A 20,819-nucleotide genomic window follows, 5' to 3' on the forward strand; every position below is an offset into this window, starting at 1 on the left:
AGCAAGAGTGAACAATATACCCGCACGCACTAAAACTGTAGAGAAACATTATCACTGGCGAGACTGATAAGTGATAAAAGAGCCATTTTGGTGCTGTCAACTTCTAAAAAAATGTACAGGAGGGATCCATGTTCTATTAGTTTCAGCAAAGTTAATAGATACAAGGCTGCCTAGAGATGCCATTACGGAAGCTTTGTCTCCCTGGTTCGCCATATCATACACATTGGAGGGGCGAACTGAGCGGATTTAAAATATTCTACATTTGAAGAAAAATAATAAATGTTATGGCTGTACAGTTTTAGGAAGCTGGGTACTCCCGGTCACAACAAAGTTAACAAATACAGGTAGCACCATTGTCTACCACATCTTATGTACAAAATTGAGCTGAACGTTTGTCGAAGCAAATAAGTAACAGGCTTATTTCATTCCTGCTCATTTTCCTTGTCTTCTGTTGGCAGACAATGCTGTTGTCTTGCAGATGGGGCACAAGTTCTTCACCATCAGCCACTGCTTCACGCACTCTGCGTGGTACCTGTGACCACAGTCAAGGGTGCCAACGCAGTCTCTAGCCTGGTACTCCTCCTGCGAGATGAACCGAGCAAAACTTCCTTAGAACAATGAACTGGCAGAGTGACAAAGTGCTTCTGCGACAGTCAAAAAACAAAGTGTTTCTGATTTAATTCATCCCTGATGATGCACTTCATGAATCTTTCCATTTCTTCAGGTAATGCCTTATTCACACTATATCTACTTATTACTACTGTAAAAGCCGCTGGAAGCATGTACAAACCATCTCTTGAAGATGGGTTGTATACATAATTGATTATATAATAGTATTAAATAAGCAATAAATCACTAATTTATTTCTCAACAAACGTAAACAAAATAATACTTCTTTATTTAGTGCCCCTACGGTGGTGTTGTGTTAGATATTTCATGTTTTCATCTGCAGCGTCAACAGATGCATATTATTCAAGCTACCAGTGAACACGAGCGCATGGAAGAGAAATGATTGCAAGGCTATACGAGCGCAGCAGCTGCAATGTTCATGTCAAACCTGGGGCAGATAGCTGGATGATGATTCATTGTTTGGAACAGCTGAAATTTAGTTGTCAATAAACTAAGTATACGGTGAAGGAGTAGGACCTGGCATATTATGCAAGCATCATTCTCTAGAGAAGATTTAGATGGCTGATCAGGCATGCTTGATGTTCCTGGAACATATAGGCTAGTCCTCAATTTATCTACAATGTGACTTTTTGTCAGGCCAGTATTGACATCTCCAATCTGCTCTTCTAATGCTAAAAGCTCCTGTAGTGAAACAACAAAGAAGCATGTCAGACAATAGCTAATATGTGATGTGAATTTACAGAGCAGTGGCATCCAAATACCTCATACGTCATGCTGTCTATGTCTAGACGCATATCTCTATGCTCATCTACAGTATTTGACACTTCATACAATCTCGAAAAATCCATTATTGTGGCATGCTGCTGGGACAAACAAAATAGCAATATTTACATGTGCTGTTAACATATATCCTTAATAACAAAAATAAAGCAGCTGCGAAAAATTCTGCCAAGAGTACATCTGTTTACTCTAGTACTCTACATTCATGTAGCCAAAACATAATTTCAGCAACTTATTATTCCCTTCGCTCCAAATTATAGTTTCCATTGGTTTAGTACAAGTCAAACTTACGAATCTTGACCAAGTTCTATAAAAAACATATTCACATCTACAAATTCAAACTGTGTACTATCAAGACACATTTCATGAAGAATTTAATGACTCTAATTCAATGTTGTATATGCTGGTGCATTTTTTTATAAACTTGGTCAAAATTATAGTAGAAGTTTCACTTAGGACAAAGCTAGAGGGAGTATGTAGTACTAATGACAGAAACAAGTTACATGCTGTCATAAATCAGAAAGGGCATGTCATATGATATGCACAGTTACTATGCAACAGGACAAAATCTTAATGGCTGTGTTTGCTTCTACTTGCAGCAGCAGCTGCTGATGCTGCAACAGTGGCTAGCAGTTGAGAAATTGCAGCAGCAGCTGCAACAGCAAGCTGATCCAAGCATTCCCAAAATGTTTTTGTTCCCAACTACAAAGGCAGGTAGCCAGAAAGCTAACTGACAGAACATATTGAAGTGTAATGTTACCTCGGGTGGTAGAATCCTTATGTTGCGGTGGTTAACTGGATTTGCCAGGAATGGATGCTGTGGAGGTCCAAAAGTACGTTCAGGACTGGAGAAGAGAACTGGAATTCGCGGACCTAAGTGGAGACGGTTTCCAGGGTAATTAACACCACCATGCAAGACACCGTTATTGTGGCATTGTTGGTAAGGAACTTGCATTTGAGTAGGATCAAGCAGATTATGAGCTTGCATGCCATGCATCGCATGCTGGTGGAAATAAGGTACTGGTCCCCGAGAAACAGTTGAAGGGCCATTCTGATATTCCTGAAAGCCTCCATTTGCAATTTCTGTGGCTCCTGAATGGGCAAATCTGCCTGTTAAAAGCAAAACGTTTGAATCATATCACCCCAATAAAGAACTCAGAAGACCACTTACTCGAGTTTCTTTTTTTAAAAAAAAATAAACAAAGCTAATCAACTATGAGTTGACTTATCAGGTACACTTGGCAACGATTTTATATGTCAATATTGATTGTTCAATTAGATAGCAGAAAATAGATTTTAAAGATGTCCCATGAAAAAACTGGCATTTGTCCATGAACTCCTTACCTTGAATATTAGTAGTTGCATTAACATATTCCCACTGGGGAACTCCATCAGCAATACCATTAGTAGCATGGGGCATCCATGAATGGCCAATGTGATTGGATGGAAATGTATAGTTCCCACGCTGTACTGATTCTGGATGAACAGCCATTGAGTTGAATCCATTAGTTCCAGCTATGGAAGATCCTTCTAAGGACGGCCAACTGCTGTGTCCATGATATTCTGATGGGTTGAACGGTGCAACATTAGAAGAAACTGTTGATTCAAAAGAAGGGTCCCAAGGCCTAAGCATAGGATTCTGAGGTGCATGAGAAGATGAGCTTGAGCTTGCAAATCCATTAACAAAAGGATAGCTTCCAGCAACTGCAGCATTTTTCCTTTTAATATGGTCTCTAGCACTTTCACCAACACTGTCATTTCTGCTACTCTCATCCATACTTCCTGGAACTTGGTTTAGAGGCAATGTTTGATTCCCTGATCCAAAGCTCTGAGCATGAGAAACATGTCTGTTGATTGATGTTGATGACATGCAGGGATTGTACATATTTGATGCGAAGACAAAACCAGAATCAACACCTAAATTTGGGGGTGGGTTATGAACAGGCTGATGGTGATGATTTATGCTCACATCATAGTAACTTCGCACACCAGAGAGACCAACATTTGTTCCATTTCCTACAACTCTGACAGCATGTTGTGCACCTTGCTCAGGTATCTCACTACCATTGCCTCCTTGAGCTTGCCCTCTCTCTGACGTAAGATCAATGACTTGGGGAGTGCAAACCATATTTCTAAATGCCATAACGCCAATTATTATTTCCCTTAGCTTCAAGAAATAGCTAAGGCAGGCTAAGTCAAAAAACTATGCCTTATCATCACCTCTACCTGATACCACAAAAGAATAGGTAAGGTTAAATAAAATTAATAGGCTAAAATGTGACATGCAAAGCGACAAGGTTATGAAATTTTAGGAATTTGATTGGTAAAGGACATGAAAATTCTAAAACTCATATCTTAAAAAAAGTAATGTTATAAATAAGCTAAAGATGATTGATAGAAAAATAGACAGAATTTTTTCCACCATAGGCAATCCCGAATTCAATTACAAAAACACACGACAAAATTACAAAGTAACACCTGTTTCAAAAAAAGTCGACACAGATATAGATAGAGAAGTATAGAAGTTGCCAGACAGAACATTCACTGGTAAAGACGGCCATCTCTAGGTGACATGACATGGATCAGTGTCCCTCAAATACTACAGTTACCACATAAAAACATGCAGCTTCCCTAAGCCCGGCAAAACATTAACCTGGTTCTCAATGTAGAGGTTTTATTTTATATATCATAAGCAAGCAAGGCAAAATTCACTCTCTTCTAACGCGACCCAATCACAAGGAACAATGCTAACTACACCTTACTCAAGTAACCTAACACTACATAGTGCATATGCATACACATTCAACCAATGATAGTAGTTGAAGATTGCCTCAGGACTTAAGCAGCAATGCATCACTCATATAGAATCGTGTAATCCAATCAGTCTTGAACCAATACGATTTCTTGCCCCGAAAAAATATCACTCATAGACATATCCATCATTTTTGCATACCAATCAGAAAAGAGTGAGATGCTAAAGATCGAAGAGACTGTAGCAGTCACTCTTGCTGCTCACCCCAAGCACATGATTCAAAGATACAATAGTCACAGGTAGTGTGTTACAGTGAGTGGATCAGTGAAAATGGTCTGACATCAATGAAGAGAACTGATAACAACTGCTATTACATACCCCAACATGAGGAAAGTGTATCATCAAAGGACTACTGCTAGAAGGGAGGATATGCATAGGCAATGAGAAGTAACACAAGTAAATGCAACCAACAAGGAGAATAGCTATTTTAGAAACCTCTCATCATCAGCTAACTACTGATGTGATCCAGTTAGAACCAAAAGTTGACAACTGACCAGACTGATTTTGGGCAGTCTTAGGCTCATAGCAAGTTATATCAGAATATTGCAACTGATCCTGCTAAAACTAATTCTAGCATCAGAAAACAAAGATCCAAAATGGTACCATGGCGACAGGGCTGTCCTAGTTTTCTCAGCCATCAATGCTTTGCGGACTTACAGGAATAGTGGTAACTGACAGAATCATGCTGTATGTGATGATGTAAATTAATCTGCTCCACTTTTACCAAGCCACTAATAACTTCCAAAACAATCTTTTCAACCATATGCAATGTACCTGGATCCAATCCTCTTGAGGATCTAACTGGATCCATAACTAGAGATGCTTCCAGCTGCTTGTAATGCTAGTATGCTGCAGTAGTCACAAGAAATCAAGTTGTTTCTCATCATGAAAGCTTGGTTCTTCGGGATGGAGAGCCCATAGGGGCAGCATTAATAACTCAAAAAGGCATAAAGAGAAAAAGCAAACAGAACAAACAACTCTTCAAAAAAATGAGCTTCAACAAGACCTAGGAAAAACCCTGCTGGTTTTCAGTCCATTCTCACCTAAGAAACCTTTGCTTTCAAAGAGCAGAACATGCAAGGTAAATTGAAGGAATGGATGCCTGAGAGGAAGGGGAGGATACTAACATGGATATGTTACAGCCTATAGTGTATGCAAGTTGCGTAATAAGCACAAGGAAACCAGCACTATAATGCATACAGATAATTGTAACAAGTAATCATTTCCATTTTGAAATAGAACTAGCAACAGTCCAATCCGGCACCAATTAGTTCACTGCTAATTACTAACAGGATTGTGCATTTCACATGTGCTTTTGACCACTATTATCGGCTAACGGAACATTTGTGAGGAACAAGACAGACAAACATGCATATTGTGTCGCAAATATTCTGGTGTATTAAGCAGCATGGGTAACACAAATAGATACAAATGCCTACTCTTCTCTGCATTGAACAGAGAAAGCAACGAATCTTCTATCTTCTATACCTAAATTGGAGAGCCTCACTACCTGATTTTTCTAGCTTCTCATGAGGCCACGTCACCCACTGGTCACACAAGGGTGACCAACACATCCCCACCCATCTGCATCAACACTCAGTGGACATCTCTGTTCATAATCCCGGTGCACGAAAACTGCACAGCTGTTGCTGCCTGTCAGTATCCTTCATCTGCCCAGCTTCCCTGCCCATGGGTGCCATATCCCTTTATATCTGAACTGTCTTCCACAGAAAGGCATACTCATTTGTTTTGCCTCCTACGCTGCCACCCTCAAACCTGAAGGCTAGCCGCACTAAACATCCTCCATTACTGATGACTTCACTGCCTCCCAGCCAGTGATGTTGAGCTAGCAGTTCTGCATGGAGTTCGCTGTCTCACCGCTCCATAGAAGGTTATCTCGCACCCCCGTCAGCAGCAGACACACTCATTACCTTAATTAATCAGATTAGTAATTTAGATTCCTATACTTCTTGCTTTCAATTTTATGTACCATTTTCCTTCTCATTATGCCCTTTCCTATCATCAGGTGAATTAGGGAGATTTTCCTGACCCAATGATTCTTCACAAGAAATTGACCGCGTATTCTGAAATTACTCAGGTGTGTAAGTGTGTTTACCATGTAGTCCTGTGCTACTTTCTCCTTGCTACCAGATAAGCTCTAGCAAGTGATGCCGATGAAAGAAAATGACAAATCAAAATTTAATGTTTTAACTTTCATACACTACGTTTTCCTTGTGTCCTACTTTTCAGAAAGTATAACTTATGTTGCTTCATTAAATATATTCCACATTGGGGGTATTTATCTGTGTACAGAAGAGTGATACTCATTTTAATAGTCGCTGAAAAGGCTATTGGGAATTATAATTGCACCAACTTCATTGTTTTAGTGCTCGCAGCATGGATGCTCACAGTTTCCAAGTAGTTAAGATCTCACAAGCTGTTACAGCTGTCCTGCCTGTAGATACAACTATGTGTGACGTCAGTACGTCACAGTTTCCAAGTAGTTAAGATCTCACATGCACTTTCGGTTTTGTAACTAAACAAGAATGTAGTTTGACAACAATTTTTTAAAAAGGTGAACTAGTAAAATGATTTTATTTTGTCATTCTATTAAATTTCCCATCAATCCCGCCACAACTCGCTATGATGTCATGGTGGATCGTACATATCAATTCTCCTTCCATGAATCCCCCTCCCCCTGTACAGCACTACAAATTCCCACAGAAACACGCGAGGTATCATCTAGTTATAAAACGATGAAATCAGGTATTCAGGTGAGGTCCTATAAAACTTAGAAAGACATCTCGGATTATCAGTACCATTTATGCAGTTATGATTTGAACTTTTGATTGAAATTTGTGCTCTGTTGCCGCTAGCTGTTCCAAGCCAGTTTCAGAGGAACCAGCTTTATACCTGCTGCCATGTGCCCATGTCTACAAGCTAAAATCACCACTAGTGGAAGCAGATTTTGATGGTGATTTTTCTGTGGATGGAAAAAAGAATTATATGTATATGAAAGTGGCATGCTCATCAAGAAGAGAGAATCTTATCATTCCAATGCCCAAATCAACTTGCAGTCAATAGCAACCCAGCCAACTGTGCATGCAATAACAATAGGACACAAGAAATACAACAATGCTCATAATCAAGCATGGCAAGCCACTACATGCATGCAGTCATGCAAACACAATTACTTCCTAAAATGCACTGAAATTTTTCAACATATTTTAATAGCCCAAAATCAAAACCCCAATTCAAGGTATACCCTGAGAGGACCAAGTTAGAAACAACAAAATGCGGAGAGGCTAGGGGCAGGGGTACGAGGGCACGGAAAACAGTGTAGTTATTGCACCCAAAAAAAATGTACTAGAAAATCTCCATGACCAGCTAAACTGCATTGAAAGTGGCCAGACAAGAAATATTGTACACATTGACATCAGTGCAAGAACACAAAAAGTAACTCAGGGTATCACTATATCAGCATCATCCTAGAAGAATTAAGAATTGTCTCCCCAATCCACTAGCTGTAGCTTTTAGTCATGAAACAAAAAGTGCAGACTTCACTTGCCAAAAGGCATCTGATTTCCAAACTACCAACTAAACAGCTGAGGTACCCACCGCACAACTTCGCAACTGCAACATCCCAAACCACACCAAAATTTGCTGGAAAGTAGTTCCCGTTTTGTTTATCATTGGTATCTTAACCAAAGAAAGTTCACCTCCAACAAACTCACAATAAGCTCAGCATACCTGACTCGAACTAACACGAGGCCCACATTTGTCACTGAGTAAATTTCACAAAACAACCACATTCTTATCCATGCCACAAAACTATGACTTTTAGTGTCCATTTCAGAAACTACCACTACTTTGGGATCCCTTCTAAACAAACCCTGAACCTTTTTTGCCTCCTGCATTATCATGAGCTCGTCAGTGTCATATTTTTACCACCACTTTGGTTTACTCGGTTTTGCACTATGTGATGCTGATGAGTGGGCCAGGCAATCAGAATACTGTAAGAGGAAAATGTGGTAGGTTCGTGAGAAGGGGGCAAAGTAGTAGTGGTTCTACGAAACTGGCACCAGAAGTTCTGTGAAGATTTTAGGACATGAATGTGGTAGTTTGGTGTAACTTACTCTTTCCTATTCTCTGCAACAATCACATGCATGTGCGCACTAGCACACCAATACACAATAAAATGGTACATTTACACACTACCCGCACACCCCAAGCATAACAGATGCATCCCCTGTCCCCTAGATGACTACCAACAGCAGCAAATAATGCTAGCTAGCCTAGCAAAGTCCCCCACGCCATCAGAACGTGCATGCACATAAAGCATAACTGAGTTAGGCGAATCCAACACCTCTCTAAAGTTTAGCCCCAGGTAGGCGAATCCAACACCTCTTTGAATTTTAGCCACTAACCAGGGATGGAAACGACCGCCCACAATCCCGAGATGAATTAATCACACGCCCATGCTGCGGTATCCTTATACAGTTAAACTCTTTACAGTCCCAGCTCCCTCATCCCATCACCGACGAAATTCGCACGCAGTGCCGTACGGGGCACTCAAATCGCACGCGCCCGCGCATCCAATTCCTTCCCCCCGCACTCCGTCCGCTCGCGCATGCATGGCCGGCGCCCAAGTAGACAGATACCTTGGCGCCCACCCAAAGGCAATCGAGCTAGCCCGATCGAATCGCGGGGAAGAAATACCGGGAGAAAATGCAGGGAATTCGCAGATCGTTACCTCGGGGAGCACGCGATCCGATCGGCAAGGCAGGGGACGGAGCGAGCCGTCCGTCCGTCGGCGGAAATCTTCGGTGGGTGGCGCCTCGCTCGGGAATCGCGCGCCGGAGGGAGGGTAGAGGGAGATGAGCGATCGCCCGCCGCGGTGGAGCGAGCGGAGGGCGATCGGCGGGTGGAGGGGGGGGAAGGGGATCGGGGGGAGGAACTTGGCACCGGGAGGGAGGGGAGCGTATTTATAAGCTCGAGAAGCTTTTTTTAGCGAGCAGGAGAAGAGTGGTGGTAGAGGAAGAGAGGGACGAAAGGGGGGAGAGGAGAGGAGAGGAGAGGAGAGAGGACGAGGAGCAAGAGGCTCTGGTTGGTATCGGTTTTTAGGCACAAGGGGATATAGCATTTGCCAGCCTTTTTTTTTTATCCGTCCGCTGTCTTTTTTTTTATTTTTTTTCTTTTAGGAATGAGAGAGAGAGAAAGTGGCGAATAGAGAGGGGGAGACGACAGCGACGGAGCGTGTGACGCCAATTGCCCAATTTCTCTGTTTCTGCGTGTGATCTTATGTGCCAAGGGACTCCATATACAGGGCTGTACGTACGATTTGGAAGACCCTGAACAAAACTCGTGACATGGCCCTAAAATCTATAAGAAATAATATAATAAAAACATAATTTTACTTTGTTATAAAGTTTTAGATATATGTTGTTCTTAGGCCACCCTCAGTGCAGATTTCATGGCTTAGTTTTCAATGCATTCATATTTTAGAAACAGTATAGAAGCTGCTCCTATGAAATTCTTATCACCTCTCTCTTTATTAATATGATGTCACATCAACATATTTAATATCCATGAAACTCCATTGAGACTGGTCATACAATACTTAGAACATATTAAATCTTGATGCTAAAACAATACAAAAGTACTTAAGCAACAAACTGACCTTATGTTCTATTGAAAAGCATCATACTCCTAGTATTCTTTGAAATGAAGTCTTCAATTATATTTCTACTTGGTGATATATATATGTACTAAATTTGGAGGCCCTATGAATTTGGAGGCCTAGAACAACTTTGCACCTGCTGATATACAGGACTGCCATATAGCACCTTTCATGTGCCTTGTTGACTGTTGCAAATGCTTAGCTTTTCCACAATTGCTCACCGCCATCAGATAAACATATTGTTCCTGACTAATGTTGTCTCTGTTGTGAATCTTAGGATGCAAAGAGTGCATTTAGTAGCGAGAGATGTTTCATGTCAAACGTCACAAAGAGAGAAACACTTAGGAACAATCATTTGGTGTGTTGTGTATTTAGTGGATACTCGGGTTTGTTGTGTAGAATCACATGCCTAGATTTTTCACAGTTTTTTCTCCTAACAAATTGATGCGACTGTAATGTCTTTGGGGTCAAATTTCCTATAAAGTAGGTCAATTCTTTTCTTTTCAGTGAATTACATGTGCTCTTTGAATTCTTTGAAAAGGTTTCTTCAAAAAAATAGCAAAGTTAGTCAAATGGTTCCATAATTTGATTCTAATTCATTAGAGAAATATTTTTAAGATAATTTGGATCTAAAATGGTTCTACAAAAATTTGGAACCCTACCAAAAACATCATAAGGCCTTGCTTAGATGAACTCGTATCCACCTCAATCCATATGTGTTGGAGTGGAATTTAGTTTAATTGTTTCACCCTAATCTACTCCAATAGTCCTGTATAGACCATTTTATATTGATTACCTAGTAATTATACTTGAGGACTTTACTTTGAAATGTGCTACTACATGTACCATGATTTCCTGGCTCTTGCATTCTCTTTAATCTAATAAAGTACAAGAATAAGTAAATGATCTATATCTATATCTATATCTATATCTATATCTATATCTATATCTATATCTATATCTATATCTATATCTAAATCTAAACCCCACTAGAGGTTATATCTGAACATGCAAGTCGTCCACCTCTGCTATCCACTATTAGATATAATTAAACCTACTAGCATAGGCAATTATGATATACATGTCATCATTTAATAACATACATTTAGGTGTCCATATTAGCAATGCCACATCATCTTCTAAACAAATTTTAGCTTGCTTCCTAAGCTGACGAGTTCTAATTCTTCTACTATATGAATTGAACAACACAAAATAAAGCACAAGAGTATAGTGAACAAGTGAGATACCACACAAGGGATGACACAAAGATATATAACCGCGGTTTGGTTACTTGTTGGTAACCTACATCCATGTTTAGGCAAGTCCAAGGATTGTTGCTCCTCTACCAAGTCAATAGCCCTGCAAGGTTGGGCCCGACGTGAGCACTTGATCTTGAACTAGATCGATCACAAGGTGCTCTCCAAGTCCCTTTTCCACTAGAGATGTTTTTCGTCTCCTCCAGCGAGGATTAACCCAATAGCCCCTTGCAAATCACCTTTAGAGCACCTCACCATCTTCAATTGAATGCATCAAAGGAGTCTCACTACACCAAACCGTCTAGGTGGTCGCAGCCACTAAAGAGTAACAAGCAAACCTACAACAAACTTGATCTCTAATGCCACTCAATCCAATCTCTCAAAGCACATGCATTAGAATCACTCTAATCTTATCGAGAATGCAATCTCAAGTAAGAAAATGTGAGTGCAAGTGAATCTTGAGATATAATGTGTGTGGATATCAATTAGGATCTACAAAATTTCTATCTAGCCTAGCATCACCCTCTATTAATAGCCTCACTCAAGAACTAGATGTTGAGCTCTTAATGCAACTTTTTTGGCTTTACTAGAAACCTCTGGTGGGTCACCAAATTTCACCATCAGAGCTCCCTTAGTGGTCAATTATACCCTATTAGAACTAGCCATTATTGTGCTCTAAGTTTTAGTGTTGTCTCCTGTGGGCCACTAGACAATTTTGGTGAGTGTTAGCGACTGACTTGCACGAAAAACACCATCTCTGTAAATACACACCCAATACGAAGCTTTGGTGGGTCACAAGAGGGCTCTAGTGCCCCTATTTGAAATCTCCTGCATGCCAAACTCATTGCGACCAAACTCTAGTGCCACTTGTAGATCTTTCTTGTCCTGCTCGAGGTCCCAACCTTGCTCTTGCCTCTTAGATAAGCATGTAAAGTTGTTTTAACTTGTAGGTTTCACCTATTAATCCCTTCTAGGCAACATCAAGGTCCTTCGTACAGTGTGATAGAGCTACCATAAGGGCCATGAAAATAGTTTAGAGCATTGGTATGCCATCATCATCATCAATAAGGAAGTCACTTGAGGCATTAGAAGAGTACTCGAGTGATGAAGCTACTAAAGGAAATGAGGACTCATCAAAGATAGCATGCCATGAAATAATAACATGATGAATAGCATGGTCGAGGCAATGTGAGCATTTATGCAGTGTCAACTAACTGAGTAACATGCATGCGGTAGATCATGGTTATATATAAGGGGTCATGGTAGCAAGGTTTAGATAACAAAGACAACCAAACACACACAAGTGAGCATAATCAGGGTTTTTGTGATAAAGCATAAGGGGTGGCATTATGGATATATGAAGGTGACCGCCTATTAAGAAGGTGTGTGGTTATTGCAAGTGCCTAGCATAGTAAGTAGTTGGCATGTGGGCATGGATGCTCGAGGTATGTCTAATATTGAGTGCGTATAATGTGTTCAACCTTGACATTTTGAGAGGGTGTGCATTGGAAGGATAGGGAAAGTTGGGTGCCATGGGATGCAAGGAAGGCTTTTGTGGCATGTTTGACAAATTTAGTGCCCTTGTCAATCAAATTACATTTGAGTGCTAGGCTAGGTTAGGTCTAAATGCAATGGCAAAGCTCAACAATACGTTGATGAATTATCGATGAACTTTGGGTTTGTACCTAAGAGGGAAGGTCCAATAAAAATGAGTGAATTCGTCACTAATCATTACAAAATAATATAAGTTGTCACAGACGATAGCAATAGTTGATATCCAAATATCACAATGAACAAGCTCATGCTTGCTTAGCTAACTTGCATGATAGAGAGTGTATGATTTAGAGCTTGTAATGGCTAACACTTTGTGAAGGGTATTGACGAAAGCTAGATGAGGGTTGCCTAGGTGGTGATGCCAGTGTGGTGAAGACGACAAGATTGCCAAGGGAAAGGTGTAGAGATGGCCACCACTCTTGCAATGAAGAATCACACATATGGGTGAGACCTTCATATATGTAGCCCAGATGTCTTAATAGTTAATACACAACATTACAACACATGGCATATCTAAAATTTATGTATCGAGATATACATGAAATGTTATGAGAGAGATTTAGTGGGGGTGTGGTGTGGAGGGGTGGGGGAGGGGTATAAACATTAGGATAATCCAACAAGTACATCATCATCATATATCTTCTCAGATACATAAATAGTGAGGCTAATATATGAGAAAATTAAGAGCATTCTTGTTTATACTTTAATGTGAAAAATTTCCTAAAGCACCATAAATATATCATCTGGATAAGTTGAATAAATACAAAAACAACTAGTGTGAAAGCATCTAGGCCCCTAGTATGTTTTGGTGATTAATGACAATGTTTATTACTATGACTAACGTGTATTTTGCAGCGACAATTAATTAAGTTAGGTCATGGTAATGGAGATTGATGGACTATTGAGTTCGTGCCCACTTTCAAGGTGGAAATCGTTTCAATTTTTGAAGGATGGTGGATATCATCAAGAATAGACTAGGTCTAAGTACTATTTGGAGTTGAAGGGTGCTTAGAGTAGTTTAGGACATTGTTTTTTTCCTTTTGACCATACTATAAAGGGGGCAACGAACAGGTAGCTTGACCTAGGCAAGACTTTAGGTTTAGGTGTGGTGCACACTTGTTAAATCTAGCACTAGGCAGTTCAGAGAGAGTCCTAAGATCAAGAGAATCAAACTTTGTTTTGAAAAGTTCGCAATTCGATGAAGTGTTGTTCATGTTTAGGCATTGGACGTGGCAGTGAGACTGTTTGTGCGTTCGGTGTGTGCAGGTGATGGGCCAGCGTGCCACTTGTCTAGGGTCGAGCATTGGACGCGGCACCGGACGCTTCCAAGCACGTCTGTTCCCTTACACAGAGAACATGTCAAAAGACAACCCTCGCCGGACGCATCCAGTGGAGGGGCATCAGACGCCCCTGCGCGTCCGTTGTGAGCAGGGTTGTCAAATCGTAGTTAGCCATTGGTGAGGCACCGGACTCTCTGTGCGAGCGCCCAGTGCAACATCAAGAGCGTCCGGTGCACACGAAATTTGTTGTTTTTGTGTGCCCGGCTCTTGGACTTGATGTGGGGTATATATACTTCACCACCACACCCAAGATAGCTCTCTTGCCCATTTGTTTAGCTGAGAAACACCTTGTGGTGCAAGGGAGAAGCAAGAGCCTAGAGAGGATTGAGATTTGAGTGATTTCTTGAGTGATCCTTCTCTAGTGTGATCAAGAGTTCAAGTGTGCATCCACCACTCTCTTTAGCCTTGTTTGAGTCAAGTGAGAGTTCATTGCTTATTACTCTTGGTGATCGTCATCACCTAGATGGTTCGGTGGTGATTGAAGGCATAAAGATCACTCGGTGTTCTTGTGGGTGACTCGTGCCAAGCTTGTGAGCGTTTGTGGGCGATTCACCATGATGGAGTATTAAAGAATCAACCCGTAGAGAGCACTTGATCCTTGCGCGGATCAAGGGGGAGCAAGACCCTTGCGCGGGTGCTCCAACGAGGACTAGTGGAGAGTGGTGACTCTTCGATACCTCGGCAAAACATCGCGGCGTTCCTCTTTTTCTCATCCTTTACATTCTAGCATTTAAATTCAGCACATTACATTTCTAGGATTGTCATGCTAGAATAGGATTGGAACTAAGTTGCAAAACTTTTATCCGGTAGTTTTCTAGAACACAAATAGGCACAAGGGTTGAATTAAGGGCTTATAGGTTGCTTAAATTTTTAGAGATGACCAATTCACCCCCTCTTGGACATCTTGATCCTTTCATAGTGCTCTTAAGTGATGTTCTAAATTATTTCCAAAAAAATTAGTGCAAAGAAAACACTAAATTTGTGGCGTTATTATAAACTTAGACAATATGAATATTAGCATTAGAGCTTATAAAGAAACATAACCTTAACATATCACTCAATTACCACGGTCAAACATTCTATAAAAATAAACTCACAATTTTCAACCAACAAGTACCTCATTCCATATACTACTTGTCTAAAAAATGATGTCATTCTAGATTTGGATTGGATCAATTTTCATAAATTTGACTAAGTTTATAGAAAATATTATTAACATTTATGACATCAAATAAATGTACTATAAAAATATAATTAATTTAGTGCTATTTGGTATAAAAAAATACCAGTACTTTTTATAGAATTAGTTAAAGTTAAAACTATTTGATACCTCAAAAAAGCGAGAAATATATTCTTCTCCAGACCTAGAAGTATCTTATTTGTTCTTCCACCTTTGAGACCGGTCAAACCATTTGAAATCGACTTCACACTAGAGGCCCCAAGTCTGGTGCTACACCTCGTTCTAACGAGATGTTTGTCGGCAAAAAGGAATACTTGGCAACCATCCAATAGGAGTGTAGGACTGTCTACTTGCTTGCTTGGGTGTTTTGGAGCTCATAGGTTTGAATTGGGTCTATTTACTCTGTCCAAATTCTATTTTTGGAAGCTTCTACATATATTTTCACGAGCTATAATTATTTTATTTGGATTCGTCATATCCCAATTTATCTCTAAGATTTTTTTAGTAACTTTTAGATGCTTATAAACATTTCTGTGGTTTAGTAGCCTTATCAGGTACTTCCTCTATTCTAAGTACATCTATATATATAATTATTTTTGCTATGCACCTAGAAATCCACTATGCATAGATATATATATAGTAAAATTAATGTATCTCAAAAAAACAGAGGAAGTAAAATTAATGTATCTTAAAAAAAACAGCTTATAATTTGAAAACAGAGGAAGTATTTACAAGATCGTTTTAACTAGAAACGGACAAACCCTCCTTCAAACCAAATTCAAAACAGGGCAATGAGATAATTTGAACGGTTTTAAGAATTTGGGCGGACCTTCTCTATGTTCAATAAGAAAAATCCGACTACGACTAATGTTCAGCAAGGTAAATTAAACTTTTTTCCATTAACAAGGCGTAATACCAGGGATAACCTCCTACACAAGACGATAATCTTTTCTTCAGAGCCTCAAATCCTGATCATCACAGAGGAAAAAAAAATAAATCAGCCACGACCTCGGAGTCAGAGGTGGCCGCAAAGGCAAAGCACAGTAGAAACGAAAACAAAGGTGTGACAGACCACCATTGCACCCCCAGCCAGGAATGATCAGTGATCCATTACAATCAGGCAACCATCAGTCCACCACAGTGGAATGCCAAACATTCGGCATAATACAAAAGGGCCGAGCAAATGCAATACACAACAGCCTGACAAAACATTACGGAAAACAAAAATGACAGTTTCACAAGTTTCATGCAACAAAATAAATTCGAACCCTTGCCCTAGAGATCACTTGAACTCAAAAGGCAATCCTGATAAAATAGCAAGTTCCTAGGCATACAACGAAACCAGCAAACTGCCAGACAACCTTAACTGATAATGTCTGCCTTGCCCACCTTAGAGGAGCACACCACTGATGTTCACCCTTGCTTTTCATCCCTTTCACGGTTCCACTGCTCAATCTTAGCCCTGCGCTCCTCACTGCTCTCCCTGACAGGGCTCCTCGCCCTCCTGGGAGGGGGGCTGCCACCATGCCTGCGCCTCCCTCCATCGTCATACCTTTCATGCCTGCTGCCTCCACCCCTGCGCCCACCACCACCACCACGGTAATCATCACGGCCACGACCTCCGCCACCACCTGCGCCACGGTAATCATCTCGGTCCCGGCGCTCTCTCCTGTGATGTGGACTAGGGCTACGGCTCCTTCCCCTGTATGGCCTCTTGTAATGCCCAAACATTTTTTTCCTCAGATCCCTACCGATCTTCTTCACATGCATGAAATTGCAATATCCACCGCGATTACAGCTGTTCTCCTCATATTGCCGGCAGGTCGCTTCGCGGAAATCAGTCACAGGGGAGAAGTCAACAACAATTGGTCGGCCAGAGTAAAAACGGCCCTGAAGGGCTGTATGTGCAGCAGCTGCCTGATCTTCCTCCCTGAACTGGACATAGACATTACCAATCATGTGATCAGCAAGGTTATCACAGACATTGAGATTCTCGATCTCACCAAACTTGCTTAGTTCCTCATAGATATCCTCGTAAAAATCTTCAAAATGCTCTTGCATCTTGCGGGGATCAATTGGCTGACCTTGAGCATCGACCCCAGGGGTGATCATGTCAGGGCGCTGATACATGTTAACGAGGACAAGAGTTGGTGATATGGTTGGCCTGTTATGGAGACGTGAGCAACGATCTCCATGACGACAAGCCCCAATCTTGAAGTAAAATGGGCAGTTGACCCTATCTTTCTCTGTACCAAATATTGAAGCCAAGTGTTCCGCCATGATTCAAAATCAGTCCAACTGACTAGAAGCCTGCAAAGAAAGTATTAGATCATTAATACCTCTCTAAATTGAGAGTTATGAGTATTGATGCACAATGCGGTTACACAATATCAACATCCAGAATATACTTGATGCACTGTGTTCGCTTTACAACTATGTAGATGCACTGTATTTGTTTATTTGTTTTACATTATTCCCAACACATTAGCATGCAGCATATTTACCAATCTGAACATTGAGGTTTAACTGCTCAAAAGGTGGCATCTAATACTGCAGTCCAAAGACATAGCAGACCTGAAGTTCTTGCAAAAAACACTAGCCAAACCTCTTCTTATGACCTAAGCTGCACACTAACTCAAATTGTTAATATCAGAATGACGAGAATATAATATTTCTCCAGAGCAAAGCATTATCAGATATCTGCAGTCTATTATCCTAAACTCACTCCTTCAAATAGTTAACACCAAAGGTACAACCCCTGCAACTGCAAAAAGACGGTTTACTGATAGTCCCCCACTAAGTGTTTATTGTCCCTTGTCCCTGCAACTGCAACGAGACCAACAAGACAAAAAGAAAGAAAAAAATAGAAGATAGAAAGAGCAACTTTTCGCCTTGCAAAAGAGCAGCTCCTTCTCAGGCAGGCCTTGTTTTATCCATCCAGCAAAGAATTTTATTTCGGCCATTTTAAAACCCTAATCTGCACACCGTTTAAGATCGTTAAAATATAATCAAGTAAACAACCAAGGAAAGAAATAAACTATATTACTGCTTAGGGTACTAACGTAAAAATAAAACAGCACTTTAAAAATATGTATAAGTAAATTAAAGTACATCGTTGCTGTACAAAAATATAACCATAATACAAGATATGACCTAGAACCTTGCTATGTGCTCACTAAAGCAATATTCTAATATGCACAAGGCACTAGGTGAGCTGCACCTAACCCCCTAATCGCTAACTAGGCAGGTAAAGAAGTGTTGGAATCATATCTATGGGGCAGTCAGCCATAAGCAAGAGCTGCTGATTGCAAGATGCTAGCACAGTTATGAAACAAACTAAGTGATAGCTTCAACAATAAGTTTTGTTCATAAAAAACATACAACCTTGGTTTATGAAGCATCAATGACTGATGGTCAATGATATCGACATCAAAATTAGTTTCCCTGATGCTGATTAATATGGTTGATTGGCAGCAGTATGGCACAGCAGACTTGTACAGGAAAATCGGATAGGATAAAACAAGCTATTGCTTCAAAGATGAACAGGAATAGGCTGACAGACCGGTACCAGGTAAGATGCATTACACCTTAGGATTTTTTTACAGCAAGATGTTTAAATGAGCTTCTCACTAAACAAATTAAGCTATTTCCCAATCATTTTCCCCCAGTCAAGCCAACGAGGTAAATCAATACACTTGCCCCCTTGTGGCCTTGGGTTTGAACACAAACACAGCAGGTGCGGCCCAGTAAAGGACATGGGTCTATACATACACTATACCAGATAATTTTTGGAAACAAAAAATCGAAGTTAGTAGGCATAATACATGTATACTCCTGTAATTAGATCAGATCCGAATACAGATAGGTCAAGCTAGGGTTTGGGTGCTCAGTTTTGCGAAGCAGGAAGGGAAGAGAAGGGGTGGGCATACTCGTCGCCGGCGAAGCCCGAAGAAGACTTGGCGAAGGGCCCGAAGAAGACCTGGCGAAGGGCGGCGGCGGCGTTCCAATCGTCGCCACGAGAGAGAGCTTCGCACGCGGGGTAAACGGGAGAAGAAGAGGGGTTCCAAGAAAAGGTCAGGAGGGCTGCTTCTTTCTCGAAAATTTTATATGGGCCTCAAGGCGGACCTGGGTGCCGTTTTGGTCTGATCCATCATCATGTCTAGGGCTCTAGGCCCAGGGCCCAGGCGCAGCTCTTCTCTCTCCATGACAGATTGTCCTTTTTAAAAAAAATTTGCGACTGTCCATGACAGATTGTCCGGGAGAGTCTGAGTGGACCACCGCGTGATTCATTTCGTGTGTAATCAACCGACTGTGCTCAGCACGTCATTACAGTTTCGCATGATGCAAAATGAATTCCACCAGCAGATTAAATTCTTCAGCTGAAATTATCCAAATTATTCTGCCTTGGTCCACTGAGATACTCAGTCTCTAATCAGAATCCCCAGCTGATTCAGCTATTTCCTTATGATGGGAATATTGCGAGGATTTGTTCGGCCTAAACATGCTGATATCACAATCCTAAACCCATTGAAAGTACGGAAAACAGTAGGATTCTTTTTTGTCGATCATCAAAATATTTTTGTTTCTCGAAGGTACTATGATATGATATATCTGAGCCCCTCCCTTTTCCTACCAAAATGATGACTGAAAAGAACAGACTTCTGGAAGCGTACCGTCGGCTGTCGGCATGATCGGTCTGCTTTCTTCAACGTCTTTGCTTGTGCAATAATGTTTATCTATTGGTTCATTCACCACACTTTGTAACAAGAGATATTTCTCACCATTCATTAGTCCTTGTGCCTTGTCGAAGAATATGCAAGCGCACCGTCCTTGTGTAAGCATATAACAGACTCAGAGAGTTAAAAGCAGAACAACATCACAAGAGGCTTTTACTGACAATCTGACATAATACTTGGGTTCATGGTATTAGGAAAGGAGTCCCGGAGTGTAGGATCAACACCTAAGGTTAGTTACCTTCTGCTACGGGTCGCCATTTCTCCACGGCGTCCATAGAATTTCAGCCATGGAAGGAAATATGAAGATTTGGGCTCCACGCCTCGCTGCAGTCTCATTTTTATTTGATTGGCCTCCCTATATCGGTGCTGGACTGATGATCGTCTAAGGACTTGAGCACCCTAAGAAATGCCCAAGAAGAGGAGAATGTGCAGCACCTTCACAAATCACACTACATGTGTGTTCTCAAACAAGTTTGGCATTGAGTTCTGTCCCAGGTTGGTCTGCAGCAACAAACTCCACAACCAGTTGACTACAAATTCATTTAATACTGGCGACAGACTCTGCTCAAAATGAATATACTCTACAAGTGAACACCATCTTATGAGCTTCAATTCTCTAGTCTATTTGGTGGCTTCGTGGATTTAGAAGCATAGACAGAAAGTTAGAAACAAATGTGTGTTTGAGGGGGGGTGGGCTCACCTAATGTCAGTGCTATTTTGCAGGACATTGGGATGAAGAAAGTCTATGCAAAAGGCCGGCTTTCGAAGCATTTGTCCATATGATTTTGTTGTTAGGTCGCTAATCGAAGTTCTTTAATTTTTTTTGCATTTTCTCTTGCTTCTTTTTTCCC

The 20,819-nt window shown here is 40.9% G+C and overlaps 2 protein-coding genes across 8 annotated transcripts; both read right to left on the minus strand.

Moving 5' to 3' along the window:
- On the minus strand, nucleotides 102-9,312 carry LOC8061836 (E3 ubiquitin-protein ligase arkadia-B). 3 transcript variants are annotated; one of them, XM_021455217.1, is made up of 6 exons: nucleotides 8,976-9,312; nucleotides 2,755-3,636; nucleotides 2,171-2,502; nucleotides 1,392-1,493; nucleotides 1,147-1,311; nucleotides 102-582 (listed from the first exon to the last, which is right to left on the minus strand). In XM_021455217.1, exons 2-6 carry the CDS (start codon nucleotides 3,551-3,553, stop codon nucleotides 433-435), a joined length of 1,548 nt encoding a protein of 515 aa, XP_021310892.1. In that variant the 5' UTR covers nucleotides 3,554-3,636; nucleotides 8,976-9,312; the 3' UTR covers nucleotides 102-432. The 3 variants fall into 3 exon arrangements, with proteins under 3 accessions (XP_021310892.1, XP_002458284.1, XP_021310891.1); XM_002458239.2 differs by having other exon boundaries at nucleotides 2,171-2,520; nucleotides 8,976-9,311; XM_021455216.1 differs by having other exon boundaries at nucleotides 1,392-1,490; nucleotides 2,171-2,520; nucleotides 8,976-9,310.
- Nucleotides 16,279-19,317, minus strand: LOC8080823 (splicing factor U2af small subunit B). 5 transcript variants are annotated; one of them, XM_021457349.1, is made up of 3 exons: nucleotides 19,162-19,316; nucleotides 18,124-18,209; nucleotides 16,279-17,542 (listed from the first exon to the last, which is right to left on the minus strand). In XM_021457349.1, exon 3 carries the CDS (start codon nucleotides 17,510-17,512, stop codon nucleotides 16,646-16,648), a length of 867 nt encoding a protein of 288 aa, XP_021313024.1. In that variant the 5' UTR covers nucleotides 17,513-17,542; nucleotides 18,124-18,209; nucleotides 19,162-19,316; the 3' UTR covers nucleotides 16,279-16,645. The 5 variants fall into 5 exon arrangements, with proteins under 5 accessions (XP_021313024.1, XP_021313023.1, XP_002458285.1 ...); XM_021457348.1 differs by having other exon boundaries at nucleotides 18,117-18,209; XM_002458240.2 differs by lacking the exon at nucleotides 18,124-18,209 and having other exon boundaries at nucleotides 19,162-19,317.

This window comes from Sorghum bicolor, chromosome 3 (genome assembly GCF_000003195.3).
Source record: "Sorghum bicolor cultivar BTx623 chromosome 3, Sorghum_bicolor_NCBIv3, whole genome shotgun sequence".
Lineage (NCBI taxonomy): Eukaryota > Viridiplantae > Streptophyta > Magnoliopsida > Poales > Poaceae > Sorghum > Sorghum bicolor.